The sequence below is a fragment of the Mixophyes fleayi genome, chromosome 4 (genome assembly GCF_038048845.1).
Source record: "Mixophyes fleayi isolate aMixFle1 chromosome 4, aMixFle1.hap1, whole genome shotgun sequence".
Taxonomy (NCBI): domain Eukaryota; kingdom Metazoa; phylum Chordata; class Amphibia; order Anura; family Limnodynastidae; genus Mixophyes; species Mixophyes fleayi.
The window spans coordinates 65313877-65329836 of record NC_134405.1 but is presented as its reverse complement, the minus strand read 5'-3'; the positions used below and the strand labels follow the sequence as shown (position 1 = coordinate 65329836).

At 40.0% G+C, this 15960-nt stretch overlaps 1 protein-coding gene across 5 annotated transcripts in view; it reads left to right on the top strand.

Annotated features, from left to right (window-relative positions):
• FER1L5 (fer-1 like family member 5) overlaps positions 1 to 15960 on the top strand; it is a 676118-nt gene that overhangs the window by 272114 nt on the left and 388044 nt on the right. For all 5 annotated transcript variants that reach the window (XM_075207347.1, XM_075207349.1, XM_075207348.1 and 2 more), the window contains one exon: positions 14962 to 15057. In XM_075207347.1, the coding sequence (XP_075063448.1) occupies positions 14962 to 15057 (96 nt within the window). The remainder of the gene's footprint in view (positions 1 to 14961; positions 15058 to 15960) is intronic.

Below are 15960 nucleotides of genomic sequence, written 5' to 3'. Positions count from 1 at the left end.
TTGGGAGGCAAGAGCGTCCTTGATAGGATCAGACAAGCCTTGCCAATAGGTAGCCGTTAGGGCCTCATCATTCCATCCTAATTCTGAGGCTAAGGTGCGGAACTGAACAGCGTATTGACCCGCTGTAAGGGAGCCTTGACGAAGAGCTAGCAGACTAGATGCAGCCGAGGACACGCGGCCGGGCTCATCAAATACCTTTCGAAAGTTCTCGATAAAGGTGTCCGAATGGAGGAGTGATCCATCTCTCCACTCCCAAAGTGGGGAGGCCCAGGCCAGTGCTTGTCCCGTAAGGAGGGAAATAATATAAGCTACTTTAGCTCGGACGAGAAATTCTCCGGTGTCAATTCAAATTGGATGGAGCACTGATTAAGAAATCCGCGGCATCCCTTGGGATTACTGTCATACTTCTCCGGAGTGGGAATCCGTAGAGTCCTGGAAGTAGCGACAACTCCGCTAGGAGAGGCAGGAGCAGAAACAGGAGCAGGAGCAGCTGCCTGAGGGATGCTCAAGGAATCCAGGCAGGAAATTACCCCTTGTATACATTGTAGGAGTTGCGCTTGGTTGGACTCTTGCTGTTCTACCCGCAGTCCTAAATGGATGAGGAGGTCTCGGGCTGAGGGTTCTCCGGTACCGTCAGTCATGGCCAGAGTAAACTGTCAGGCCGTAGGCCTATGGATGCTTGAAGTAGAGCAAAACACTAACCGGTATTAGCACTACTGACCTAATAGGTGCGGAGTCGAACGTAACCCTGGTGTTCACCAGGGACCCCCGCAAGGGGGTTTGAACTTCGCTGCACAGGGCACGCAGGTCGCAGTCCTATCAGTCAGTCACCGGTGTAGTGTAGAAGGGTCAGACGGTCCGGGTCACAGCAATCAGGAATATCAGGTACCAAGGGAAATCCAAAGGAATTGTCGCCAAGCCGAGGTCACAGAACAATATGGGTCACACAGATAATGGGATGGTCGTCTAGCCGGGGTCACAACAGGTAATCAGGAACAGCAGAACTCTCAGGAGATACTGGAGCACGGAAGCCAGGAACACAAGGTAGTGAACCTGTTACTCTGGCACCCTAATGGCGCCAGAGACAGGTTTAAATAGAGGCCAGGGTGACCTGATTGGCGGGCTGGAGGAGGCGGTACTCGTGGGAGCAGCGGCGTCCCGTTGCCTAGCAACGGGACGGAGGACAGGGCGCATGCGCCCGAAGAACCCGGAAGTGGACTCCCGGACCGCCGACAGGAATGTCAGACGTCTGTTCCCCGTCTGACAGGGGATCAGCAGGGACAGCGTCTGACAATTTTGAGGGAGTAGGCAGGTGTAGAGTAGAAGCAACAGACACCTGGGATGGCACTGGGAGATAAGAAGACTCCGGGAGATTATTAGTAGAAGATTCATTTTGCACATGATCTCCCTGAGAGACTAGAGACAGCAAACATTGAAATAATTGTTGCTGACGAGCATCTTGTTGTTCAACCCGAGTAACCAGGTACTGCAGCATATCCTTAGCTGTTGGTTCCGATCCTGGGTCTGTCATAGCCTGTTCTAACTGTCACGGGCACTAGGAATTTTACCCAGAATTCACCAGGTGTAGCTACACTTACCAGAGGTGCGGACCTCTGGGTAGTGTGGTGAATCAGTGGAACCATACAGTAGAATAGAGGAAAGGAATGTCAATAGTATAAATGCTGAGTCTTGGCACCGTGGAACTGTGATGGTACAGCAGTTTAGTAAACGGGATAAAATGAGGAAAGAGTCCAAGTGCCTTAGCACGAAGGTAGTATATAGCAGGCCAGTACTTGATAACTGGATGACGTTAGGCAAAGACCAATCAACAATATAGTAGAAGAGTCAGCGACTTGCAGCTACAATACAGAGACACTTGTAGACTTTAGTCCAGCTAATAGGTACCGTACAGAGTAGTAGCTATATCACAAGGAAACATGAATGGTCTACAGCTGGTAAGTTTCACCACGGATATGTAGAGAAGACTTGTCCAGCACAGATGTGTAACGGAATAGCGTGAGTGGTCTGCAATTGTCCAGGTGCAGGCGTGGAACGGAGTAACGTGAGTGGTCTGCAATAGGCAAGTTGTACCACTGATGTGAAGAGAAGACTTGACCAGGTGCAGGCGTGGAACGGAGTAGCAAGAGTAGTCTGCAGCGGGTAAGTTCTACTACCGATGTGGAGAGGAGACTTGTCCAGAAGCAGGCAGGTAACGGAGGTAGCAAGAGTAGTCTGCAGCGGGTAAGTTCTACTACCGATGTGGAGAGGAGACTTGTCCAGAAGCAGGCAGGTAACGGAGGTAGCGAGAGTAGTCTGCAGCGGGTAAGTTCTACTACCGATGTGGAGAGGAGACTTGTCCAGAGCAAACGGATAACACGAGCAGAACCAGGAAACACCTCAGAGTCTCAAGGAATGAGAACCAAGAACAGGCAAAGGTAATAGGGCAACAGGTGCCTTAAGTACTGAGAGGTGATTAATTAACCAATGAGACTAGAGGCGAGGTATTAACAGTTCAAGGTTTCTGCACATGCGCAATCTTAGTCAAGATGGCGGACGGCCGCGGCTCAGGAGAGGCGCCGGCAGGAGCGAGAGAAACCCATGTCCCAAACTAGAGGAACTAGCAGTCCTGGGAGTGACAGGCTTCAGTCATAGGTCATAGAGCCAGTTTCAAACACAGCATTATATAGAGTCAACTGCCTGGGAACCAAAACCTGCCACCACCTCAAAAGCCCCAATACTAATGCTTTTAGTACCTACTGAATACCTTTTGGGGAAGACAGAGGCACCTCTTGAAAAAATCGTTCTGGAAGGCTGTCTTATCTACCATGGTTGCATAAAGATTTGTATAGAATTCAGGATGTCTGGCAAAAACTTTCTCAAGGTTATTTAGAGCTTTCCCCACTTTATCTAGTGTTTGGGCACTGATGTTGGACGAGAAGACCTGGCACGCAATCTCCAAAAACAGCCCCATACCATTATCCCTCCTCCACCAAGCTTCACAGTTGGCATGATGCAGTCAGGCAGGTAACGTTCTCCCAGCATCTGCCAAACCCAGACTTGCCCATATGACTGCCAAACAGAGAAACTTGATTTGTTATGTCACAGAACACATTTCCCCAATCTGTGTTTTTCGGCACCAAGTCCCCACGTGCTGTTTTTCTATAGCCGTTCCGATTTCTCTACCTGCCCCCCCTCGACTCCACTGATTCCACAACTCATGCATAAGGTTGGATAAGAAGGGTTGTGGATGTCAACCATGATTTTGCCCAGACATTCCTGGTAGTCAGTTCTAATCGATCTTGGAACTTTCCTTATTCAACTCCTACTTAGCCTGGAGTTAGGAACAAAGTTGCAAGGTTTTTCAGATTTCCCTTTGCATTTTTCTTTTCTTGGGAGCATAGAAAAAGATCTGCTTTAAGCTCTTAAGTTACAGGTTTTTGCCCTATGTGTTTTTTCAGCACAAAATAATTTGCATTTGCTATTTCCCAAGTGTCCATACTTGGTATGCCATAAACACAAAGTGGTTTTGCATATGGTTCTCTCACTCACATCAACCAGTTGCTAGTATTGTTATCCCTGCACAGGTTTTTCAGATAATCAATATTACGACATTACGTCTATAGAATACAATTATTAACAATAGTGACTTAAGATGGCGGTTTTCAGTATAAGTAACGATTTAGTTACACGACAAGAGAAATGGAAAGCTAACGAAGATATGGAGTTGTTATTTGGCTCTAGTGTAAGGGACAACAAAAATGAGGACTGGGTACAAGATCTTTCTACCTTAAAAAATATCATGTTTAAACAAACCAAAACAGTTTGGAATAAAACAATGTTTAATACATATACAAAACAAAGCATGGTCCCTAGGGGACTAAGACCCAAATTGTACCCAGCCTTTGAATTATTTAATGATGACCTTAAAAGGGAATGGGAAACAGTGTTAACAAAATGTTCTCATGATTTGATCCAAATTCTAATAAAACATGATAGTCTAATGTTGGAACAATACACAAAAGAGATCAACACATTGGGTGACAAACTCAAACAATTTGAGAATTTGGACACCTTTCAAAAGGCGTATGAGAAATTTAAGAAGGAGTTGGACCAATTTGAGAAAACAGTGGTGGATAAAAAACGCACCAAATTCACGAGAGATCGTAATGATTATCTCAATAATACTGTTTTTAATCAAAGAAAACCATCAAATAAATCTGTCTCCTTTACAAGTATGTCTGAAATTGACTCCTCAGAGGGAGAAACAACTGACCCATCTATGTCATCAAGAGAAGATTCCCACTATAGAAGGGATTTTTTAGAACAACGCCCAAAATATCGGGAGGGTGGAAACAAGTCAAGAACAGACAGATACGCAGGGGGGGGGGAGAAATACAGAAAGAAAAAGGAAAAATATGGAGGAACAGGATGTTCCCTATCCACCACGGAGGAATTACCAAAGAACCAAACTCTAGAAGATCAATTAAGAATTATTAATTTGACAGACCGAGAGCTAAGTACAACTCACATTCAACTTCTAAGTAAAGGTCTTTCTTTCTCCCCTTCCCAAAAATTTGACAGATTTACTTGGGAGAAGGACTTAATGCTCTTCTCGAGAAAATTATTACTCAAAAAGTTTTATTCAAATAAATCCAACATCGCTTCTTCTTATGAATCCCATGAACCTGATACAACAATGACAAGTTTATTTGATACTGTAGCAGAACAGAATGCACTGCAAATACTGGAAGAATTAGATACAGACGATCAATCCCTAAGTATAGAGGATACGCGCCCTAAATTCAAAAAGAAATCAACATTTTGGCCGGATACAACTATATGTCCCCAAATTAAAGTCTATAGGGACTTAGTTTCCAAAGAGCTGGATAAATTATATCACAAATCTTTTCAAAGAAAAGTAAGAGGAAATAATATGTCTACAACAAAGAGGAAAGCATTAAAAGAGATACAAACTTGGGAGGACACCATCATCAAACACTCAGATAAAGGGGGCAATATTGTGTTATGGCCTAGGGAATTATATCTGATAGAAATGCACAAACAACTGAATGACGTAAACTGTTATAAACGCATTATCTTTAACCCTACAGCCAATTACTTAGCAATATATAAAAAACTCATTTTTGAAGCATACAATGGGGGAATAATAATTAAAGGTGACTACGAATATCTTGAGGTACACAACCCCAAAATAGCCACAATATATTTGATCCCCAAAGTACATAAAAATGAGTCCAACCCCCCGGGAAGACCCATAGTATCGGGGGTAGGATGTCTTACTGAGAAGGCGAGCAGATACTTAGATCTTCAGCTACGCAAACATGTAATGAGTTTAGACTCATACGTAAAAGATACTCTGGACGTCCTAGTTAAATTAAACAATGTGTCAGTTAACAACTCTACGAAGTTGGCATCCCTGGATGTGGAATCTCTATATAGCAACATACCTCATCATCAAGGCATTAATGCTGTACGATACTTTCTCAATATGGAAAAACAGAGTAGCATCAATTATTTCCTCATACAACTATTACAATTCATTTTGACCAAAAATTACTTTATATTCGAAGATAAATTCTTCCTACAAATACGCGGGACAGCTATGGGGACGGCATGCGCCCCCACGTACGCCAACCTCTTCCTAGGATGGTGGGAGAGGGAATATGTATTCAACTCTCAACATGAAAAATATACGAACCACATAAGCCTGTGGTTACGGTATATAGATGACGTGTTAGTACTATGGGATGATCAGATCAATATCACATCACGTCTTAGTTATTCAATAAAGTTATAGTCACTTACATTACCATCACTGTTGTTACATCATCACTAGAAAATAATTAGGATCAAGTTACCTGAATAACAGATGATTTCCATTTATAATCAGTAAACTATAATCCAAATACACGACTTACAGTATAATGATGATTCACAGACTCACTAATAGACACTACATAATGATATTAAGAGTCAGCACCTAGTCTTAGGCCAATACATGTTATATAAAAACTTTTGAAAACCAATATTAATGTTGTCTAATACTAACGAAGATCATTAATAATAGGGGCTCAGGTACATATTAATGAATATAGTTGTATATATTGAATACACAACCAGATACTGCCACAATATATTATGCAATTTACCCTAATTATTTTGAGGGAGTCATGATCCATAGTAAATATTTTATACATCTGATGCATAATATTGGTCAGAATTTCTACATTTATAATACCACTAAATCATCTTAATAATTATTGGGTGAACGTAGAATTATTAATTACATTCCTATTGAAATGACATGAAAATGGCATACTATTGAATGACAAATATTCCTCCAGTTATTAATATGCATTTACTTTTCATATAAGGTTACCGCGGTGGAAGGTATATATTTTTACCATAAAATATGTTAAAACATGTGAAATTTGTAGAAGGGAGCTATGATCTATATCATCCATTATATACACCTGATGTTTCAATAGCGCTCAGAAATCCTATATTTTCAATACAATATTATCAGGTCATCTTAATTAATAGGTAAACGCAGAATTAATAATTATATTTTCAATGAAACAATATGAAGGTGGCGCACTAACGAATGATTAAGCCCATCCTATTTACTACTGCGCATTTATTTTCTATATATTGTTGGTGAGGTGAAATATATATACTTACCATGAAAATATGTCAGAACACCACTAAAATTCTGTTACCATCGATGCAGCAGGGGACCAATTACACTGCTCGATTTATGACAGGCCTACCCTTTTGAAACAATATTATCAACAAACCACATCATTGAACACATGACGGAGTCATGTGATGTTCAATAACCTATCAACGCATGCAAATATCGGGGAATGCATAGTTCCCAGTCTAAGCTGATACACGAGCGTCATAATGTAGGCGGGCTTTTCCCTTTATAAAGCCTATTGAAACCGTCAGTCTGGTTGCCTCGTTAAAGCTCATAAGCGAAACGCGCGTCGGCGTTCACGCTGAGCCTGTTTGCTATGTCCTCATTATTTAATAACTAATAGCAGCGGTGATATATATTATTGTATTCTCTCACATCCATGAAATGAGATCTAGGGTTTAGCAGTCCACGATTCACTGACACTAGTATACGATGTATTGAGATAGGTATTCCAACGCTATGATAAAGCAGACAGAATCAATCAGGGTGAATCATAACACTCTATATAGTTAGTCAAGAACTAAGGGGGTCTATTAACTGGTGAGCATAATAATCAGTGGACCTTCAGAGACTATACCTATAGTATACCAGCTTTATCCCTATGATCAGTGATTGGTGATACCCTGACAGGGAACACGTTTCAGACTCACGAGTCATTAGATTTACCAGTATCTCATTTCTTATAACAGTGATAACGATTAGAGAGTGGTAACAATGATATATGTGGACTAGCTAATTCTATTCAGTAGGCGGACTCAAGCCTGCCTCCTGGTGGATTTAATTAATAGGTTTACCACAGCCCTTTTTATAATCAATCCTAGTGACTATATTTCATGACTACACTCTATTAGTAATAAGAGGGATTACACATAGCATCAGGCCAACGTGGTAGTTCTCTACCTTTTAACTGATGTAATATTTAGATTAATTTGCACCAAACCTCGTATTTTAATATTTCGCTTATTAATTTTAAATTTACTAATAAAGGTTGTTCATTTTAACGTACAAAAATGATAATAATCCAATTATCTGTATAAAAGAGTGCTCCTTTCAGTACTATTCCCTCTTTCCTCTTTCTTGTATTAAGGCATCAACAACCTGCCAGTCTATCTAGTCCTGTAATTTTTTTTTTAGTCTGTTTTTTGGTTTTGTTATTGTTTGATGTTTATTTATATGCTGATTTTCTAGATTGAAGTCTTAACAATACCTATATCTTTGTTCCATACATGTTTTAATTCTTTTACTCTATTTAACCCCAGTACAAATGCCAGGAGACTATTCCTTTAGATCTACCATCCTTTCTGTAAACACAGAATTCTTTATACTACCTTTCATTCTTCTTTTCTCCAATTTGTCTAAATTGTCCGCTGCTACTCATCTTTCTGTAAACTTGTATCCCTAAGATATTTTCCATCTCAGATTTATCCATTTGTGTCAATTTTACGGTGTAAATAAGTGATCATTCATAAAATCTACATACAGTATGCTGCATACAGAATGTGAGCATAATTAATCAATGTTTCCTCCATTATTGTGCTATTTCCTCATAATCTGTGGGTCATTCAACAAGACTTACAGCGAAATGCGTGTTGATTCATGCTGGGACCAATGTGCCAATAGTAATATTGTAATAATAATAGTGTCAAGATTCTCTTGTATATCACACTGAAACAATGATTATGGTGAACTAAATTAATGTCTATTGTTACAACAAGCATGGTAGAATCTCAATGGCTGAAGTGCCAGGCAAGACTGTCAACAAAAGTCCAGAATGAGTATACATAAACAGAGTCCTTTAAACTTGCAAGGGGCAGGATTCCAGAAATTCAGAATAATCAGACTAGTCATAGATTAGGGTACCAGAAAGTCAGGAATATGGTCAGGAATAGCCTAGGTCAAAAGCCAGGAATAGCAAGGTGCTGACAATACAGGAACCAGCAATAGCTATGGTCCAGAGCTGCTCAATAAGAACTGCAAAACAATGATCCATCCGAGTCTAATTGCCAGGGGTGAGTATTTATAGGCTAGTCATCAGCAATGCAGCTTACAGCTGATTGAGGCAGTTCAGCTGCTTCCAGGAAACATGATCCCCGTAGTAGCCACTGGTGGAACTGCAGCTGTAAAGACTTAGTGCAGCAATGAGAGCATGACAAATAGAATCGTAACTTAAAATATTTTTAGAGTTAACAATTTTAACCATTTGAACATAAAATATTTATAAACTGTTCCCCCCTTCAGCATTGCGCACTGGGCAGTCATCCCTATTGTACAGCCCTAGTTACGGCCCTGAGGTGCCTCAGTTAATGACTCACAACTGCGAGATCTTAATATAGTAATACACCTTTAGAATACTGCATCCTTGAGGTATTGTAATGATCCCTACTCCCATCTAAGTATGCATTGTTTGATCTATTTCTCCAAAGCATTGCTGACTATTGAACACTAGATGAAATCCCTGCTGTTGCCCGGGTTTAAATCTTCAAGTTTTTAAGTTATCAATGAGTTGGATGTAAATGTTAATATTTTAAAAATAATTAGCAGTTTAGCAGCTTCTCCAACACACTAATGAGGTGGCTGCCCAGTGTTGTTTTTGTTTTTATATTGAATGTTATCCAAATCCATCCAGTGGAAGGCCCAGAACAGGCTCTCCCGGTCAAAGTTCTGGCCAGCAGTTACCAACGGGATATTTGTCCAGGACCTCAACTCCTTAGTATGTTTTCTGGGATCAAATGTTACCAGTCTGTCAAATTTACATCCAAATACATCCAGCGGAAGACTCAGAACAGGCTCTCCAGGTCAAAAGTTCTGCCCAGTGTACACCAATGGGAGTTCCGACCAAGACCCTGACCGCCCTAAAAACTGACTAGGATCCAACTGAACCACCTCACATTGTTTTCATCCCATTCGGTGCTGGGGTGTCCGAATGTATAACCGAGTATGAGACATCAGGAATACACCCAGTGTAACATTGCATTAACTTGCATAGGGCTTAATATGTTTCACCAATTGTCAATGTAAAGCAGAGTCGGATTGGCAACTCAAAGCGGCCCTGGAGAAAACTCTGGATGTGGGCAGGACCAACACAAAAGGAGGCAAGATTAGTACAAAGTTGGCTATACCCACAAAGGGCTGCCTAGTGCTGTAAACCGCTAGGCTGCCCATTATATACCACCCTTCTCTCAACATTCCCACCCACAGGAGAAACATGTCTAAATCAGAATGAAAAAATGAGAGAAGCGCAAGTATAGCCTCTCTAGAGTAACTACCACCAGAAAGCTATATTGACATATACGTTTAAAATTTATTAAAACAATACAATATCATTAAAAGCATAAAATATTTAAAATAAATTAAATTCACATGCCAATAAATAGGACCAGTTGTATTATGATAATTTGCATTCAAAAATTGATCATCTATTGTGTACTTGTAGGAAAAAATTATATCTAATGTCAGTTATCTCTGAATGAACTTCTGGATTAAAATAATATATAAAGTTGAAGGACCGTTCACACTTGCTGCAGATCCACAATCACTTGGAAATCCACTTAATCTGTGTGTCACTTTAACAGAAGAAATCACCGTCAATCAATGTGACTCATGTAGTTCTATTAGTGGTTTCTACATTCCGCGGATTTGAACCGAGTCATTTTATTCCACAGTCTAGTAAACAAGTTGTCCACAGTGATCTTACCCTCCTTTGGGCACAATACAAAGCGGTACTCGCCTAGAGTGGCGATTAAAATATTCAGCATATAACATTGTCACACGCTGGGCAATCGGGCTGCACACCTGATCCCCGGCGCTCTTACCTGGTCCCGTCGACCACTCGCTTCGTTCTGCTTGCCGCCATCTATTCATTCCCTCTGCTCCATTCCCATTGGCTAAGGGTTTTGGCTCCAAAGTTTAAAATATAGTCTGTAATCTCTGGCGCTTATTGGTAATTAAACAACATATAGAAACTGGAGATCAAATGCAGCAACTCAATAGAGGTAGTGCAAACCCTCTAATAAACATACAAGAGATACAGAAAAAGCAGACTTGCGCAGGAGATGCCCATATATAGAAAGATAGGCAGACTTTATCAAGACATTGCTTGATAAAGTCTGCCTTGTCAGACGAAACGCGTCGCAAGTTAACCTTTATCCATTGTTTATCTATATTACTTTAGCCTCATTGATTGTGAAGACCGCTAAAAGTTATGTCTCCAGAGGGGCTATGAATACTTTGTCTCAAAGAGGAACTTTTCTTCAGACCATCTGAGTCTTAGTCCGGATGGATTTGGTGGTGCGCACCACACAGAGATACAGCCTGGATTCAAGAGCCGCTTGTGCGGTAAGACAGGTGATTTGAGTCCATTTCGAGGCGGGTAAGCTTCTAATGCTTTTTATATCTCATCACTGGCTAATCAATAACACTAGCCGCTGTTGTGGATTTTAACCTAATTCTATACATCGTTTTACCCGCTGTATGGAAGAAATGCCAATTGAATGAAGTGACTTATATTGCTAAACCATAGCTTTATTTTCCATTTTCAACAACAACATATGGAACAAGTGACCTCACTGTTGGTCACAGATATATCTAAACCTGTGGAATCACTTGGATTTTCTGATTGTATGGAAGCATCCATTGGACGTTGTTCATCTATAGGTCCCTATTAGTCTCTGGGAAAGCCATACATGAGACCATTAGTATTAATGTGGTTATCTTTTAAGATTTATTAAGAAAACTGGGGTTTCTTTCTTTTATTATTGCATGCATGTTCTATCTTTCTATATATGGGCATCTCCTGCGCAAGTCTGCTTTTTCTGTATCCAAAGTTTAAAAGGCACTTCCTACGAATGTTTGGTGCCTGTTCTTTTAGTTACCATTGTGAGAGTATAAAATAATTGATAGTTATTAAGATGTACAAATATATGTGAAATGCCTTAAAAAAAACTATACAGGACTACGCTTTGAAGAAAAAAACAGATGCTTCCTATGAAACAGACAGCAGCAGGATGCCAGACTGAAGGAAGCAGCTGGCAGGAAAAGCATGTAATGCTGAACAGAGGATGTGGGCTTATATGTATATTTGCTGAGCTAAAGAGATTTCCTTATATGTCCTTGTCGTTAACCAGTTAATGCTGGTCACTATGTATAATAAAGGATCAGCTTGCATGGACCCTCAGAGCTGATTTTGAAACTGCAACAACTTGTTTGTGTTTCATTTCTCCACTTTGCTGTTGACGGCAAAATACCACATAGGAAATCAGGTTATCGGAGATTGATAGTAGGGGCACCAAGCCTCGGTACCCCGACACCATCTAGGTGCTAGACGTGGCTCCTCTTCTCCTGCTGATTACAGAACTGAAACTCCACAGTGTACTTGCCGCCATCCCAGTGGTAACCTGTTGTCCGCAGAGTTGACTGTGTACTTCACTGCCTTTCCAGTGGTAACCTGTCTACTGCAGAACTATCACTTCATAGTGTACTTGCTACCATCTCTAAAGTGGTACCTGCCGATCGCCACTACTCTTCTCTTAGTGTTGTCTGCCTTTGCTGACCATCTTTGCATGTTCTCCTAACGGGTGTCTCCTTGTACTCCTAGTAATGACCGTGACCTGCGTGATAGACGCAGCAAAGGCCAAACTGCCTTGTGGCGGTTCCTGGTGAATACCATCTCCCCGTTAGACTCTGCGCCTTACTTGAGTAGTGCAAATCTGTGCAAACTGAAGGACCCATTTCCTGAATCGTGACACACATCCAGTAAAAAAGTTCACCTTAAGTCCTATTCATATTATTTGGCAGGGAATGCAATGTTTCTCCACTGTAATTGCGTGGTTTCCTCAGAGATCTGCATTCCCAGACAAATAATATGAATAGGACCTAAGGTGATCTTTTTAACTGGATGTGATATGCTGAATATTTCAATCGTTGGGAGGACCTGATCACCACTCTAGGCGAGTACCGCTTTGCATTGTGCCCAAAGGAGGGTAAGATCACTGTGGACTAGCTTATGTTTACTAGACTGTGGAATAAAAAGACTCGTTTTGCGGTTCCAATGGGTGGAATGTAGAAACCGCTAATAGTCAGATGGATTGACAGTGATTCCTTCTGTTAAAGTGACACACAAATTAAGTGAATTTGCAAGTGATTGTGATCTGCAGCAAGTGTGAGTGGTCCTTCAATTTTTATATAACGTTATATTAATCCAGAAGTTCGTTCAGAAATTATTGACATTGAATATAATTTTTTCCTGTAAGTGCACTATAGGTGATCCTTTTTTGAATGCAACTTATCATAATCAAACTGGTCCTATTTATTGGCATGTGAATTTATTTTATATGTTTTATGTTTTTAATGATATTGTATTGAGTAATACATTTTAAACATATATCTCAATATAGTTTTCTGGTGGTATTTTACTCGAGAGGATATTCTTTTGCTCCTCTCTTTTTTTCATTTTGTTTTCAATTGTTATGAAGTTGAATCACAACAACTTCTGTTGAGTAGCTGCGTAATTCCCCTCTGAGGTGTAGAAACGGTGGTTTTGTTTACAGCGTATATATTTAATTTTAATTAGTTATTCTTTATTCTTCTGTGATTGAGGATTTAATGATAATTAGCATTTGGTTATATCCCTATTGCCTATAGGGTTAAAGTTTTACAATGTCTAAATCAGGACTGTCCCGCTGAAATCGGGACACTTGGGAGGAATGATTATTGGTTCACCCACAGAATGGCTGCCTCCTCTGTGTATGAGTGATGAGTACTGTCACGAACACCCAGTCTTTCCCAGATACAGCAATCTGAACAGCTGGCCGTGACTGGCATCACCTTAGTCACTTAGCAATGAATACACCTTTTCTGCCAGCACAAAGGATTTATTATTGTGTCCTTACGTTTTCCAAAACCACTGATTAAAGTTTCACACTTAAATCACATACACATGTAGCTTGAGCCTCGCTGGGCTTTGTAAGTTCACAAAGAATCATGGACAATACACTAGATTACATTTATTTAATCTGAAAAATGTTTCCAAGGCTTATTTACAAAAATGAATAAGAAAGACATACAATATGTTGTAAAATAGAGTTTCAGAAAATAAAACAGGAAATAAAATCAGAGTACTACTTACGAGGTAGACTGGCTGTGTGTGAGGGAACACAATTGAAAAGGATGGGACATTTTAGTCTCGATAGACCCTTCATGAAATGCACAATCTGATGTCTAAGACAGAAGATTTTAAACCATTTCTTGTTGGCTCTTTACCCCCCACCATAAGAATTTAGCTGTCAATAAAGACAGATTGATCTCCCAAATGTCACAGGGCTTTCAAAGTGAGCTGAGATCGGAATGTTCACAGGACCTTGAAGTCTCACCTCTGCTCGTTTGTTCGCCTTGGCTAAGTCTAACTCCTCTGCATACACAAACTACTTAGAGATTTATCTGTCTCTGGGCCTGACTACTTTAACAAGACCATTGACCTTTGCCTAGGTCAGACTCAGGTCAGTTAACAAAATACACTTTGAAAGGTTACATAAAATATTCACAGTGTTATACATTGATTCATGAGAAAATAACAATCAGTCATTAGATATGCTACATTTCGTCACAAATACACTTTGACTAATACATAGAAAATAGGACAAAATGAGCAACTAAATTTAGCAGTAGCAAACTAGTAACAGAAAATGTAATCACAATATACATATTTGTTCTTATTTAATAATGGTGTAGAGGAAAATACAGTTGGCAGACTGTCCTGCTCTCTCCTACCAGTGGCTGCTGGTGTCTTTAGTTGCTGCTTGTCTGGATCCTGGAATATTGGGATCCTGATTTGGAAAAAAATGGGTACATGAAAGTTAGAAAACTCAAACCAGCTACAGCATTAAATCAATAGCAACCACTTTTAATAAATAGACTTCCCTCGAGCCCCAACATTAAACTAATAGTATTCACATTTGATAAATAGATCTATTGCCTTCCAACCAGACCTGACTCTGGTTCACTGTCCCCCTCTCCCCCACTAATCTGTCTGTGTGTTGGGCTGACCCTGATGATGTGGATTGACCCCAATTCCGCAGGAGCACAAAGATAAAAAAAAACCCATAAAAATGTAATTAGAAAAAATAAATTACAACAGGCGGGTAACGGGCGACCGGGAAAATTCCCGGGAAGGCTTATGGCCAATGCGCCCCTGGTGTAAAGAGAACTCTGGAAAAAAACTCATGAAATGTTTTTGACTCTGCCAGGGAGAAGAGTGTGATTGGTGGAGCAAATTCTTTGCATCAGTTGGTGACATTGGCCATAGAGGAGATTACCTTGATAACAGACATGATGTTCTTGTGGTAAGGATAGATAGAAACATTCTTGAAAAGTTTTGATATTACCTTTAATGTTGTCTTATAACATTTTCCTACAGCTTCACAATTTTTCTTTCAAATTCATTTAAAAGATTGTCAGACTGACTTTTTTTATGGTTAAAATATGACCACTTTTTGTGCTAGACAGCTCAGTCATTCTCTCACACCTCGGGGGGAGGTTGGATGCCTCCTGAGAGACTCTGCTAATGTTGAGCAATTATCTCTGTTTGTTATGTGTGTGGAACATAAGGACCTTCACATGACAGAGGGTCTTCCTGAATGTTTAGTTAGTGCCGGAAAGGTAAGGTGTTTGTTTTTGAAGTTTGCTTTGTTTTTCTGTTTAAAAAAACTGGCTGAGAAAACCCTGTGACTTCATTGCTACTGTTCACTGCCATCTACCCCAGGAGATGGTACCTGTTCTCCTCACATGGTCACACTATGTACACAAAGCTGGTAGAGAGATATCCAAACAGACTGACGGCTGTAAATATAGAAAAAGATGGCTCTACAAAGCATTAAATAGGACACTGATCACTTTTCCAACCCTGTTATTCTAGTTTTTAATTTTTGTTAATTTTCATAACGGTTGCCTTTTTTTTCATAGTTGACTGTTATAAGGTGAAATATATAAATAAAGCTGGAAAAAGTTTGTTTTAATTTAAATAATTTTCCATGATGTAATGTGACAAAAGAAAATTATTTTGACAGGGTATGATGATTTTCTATAGGCACTGTATATATGTGTATGTATATATATATACATATATATATATATATATATATATATATGAATATATGTTGGCTCCGCTCAAATGTAGAGATAGTAAGTAACAGCTCCGGCAGTTTTTTATTTGTCTTTCTGGTGTGTGTGTGTGTGTGTGTGTGTGT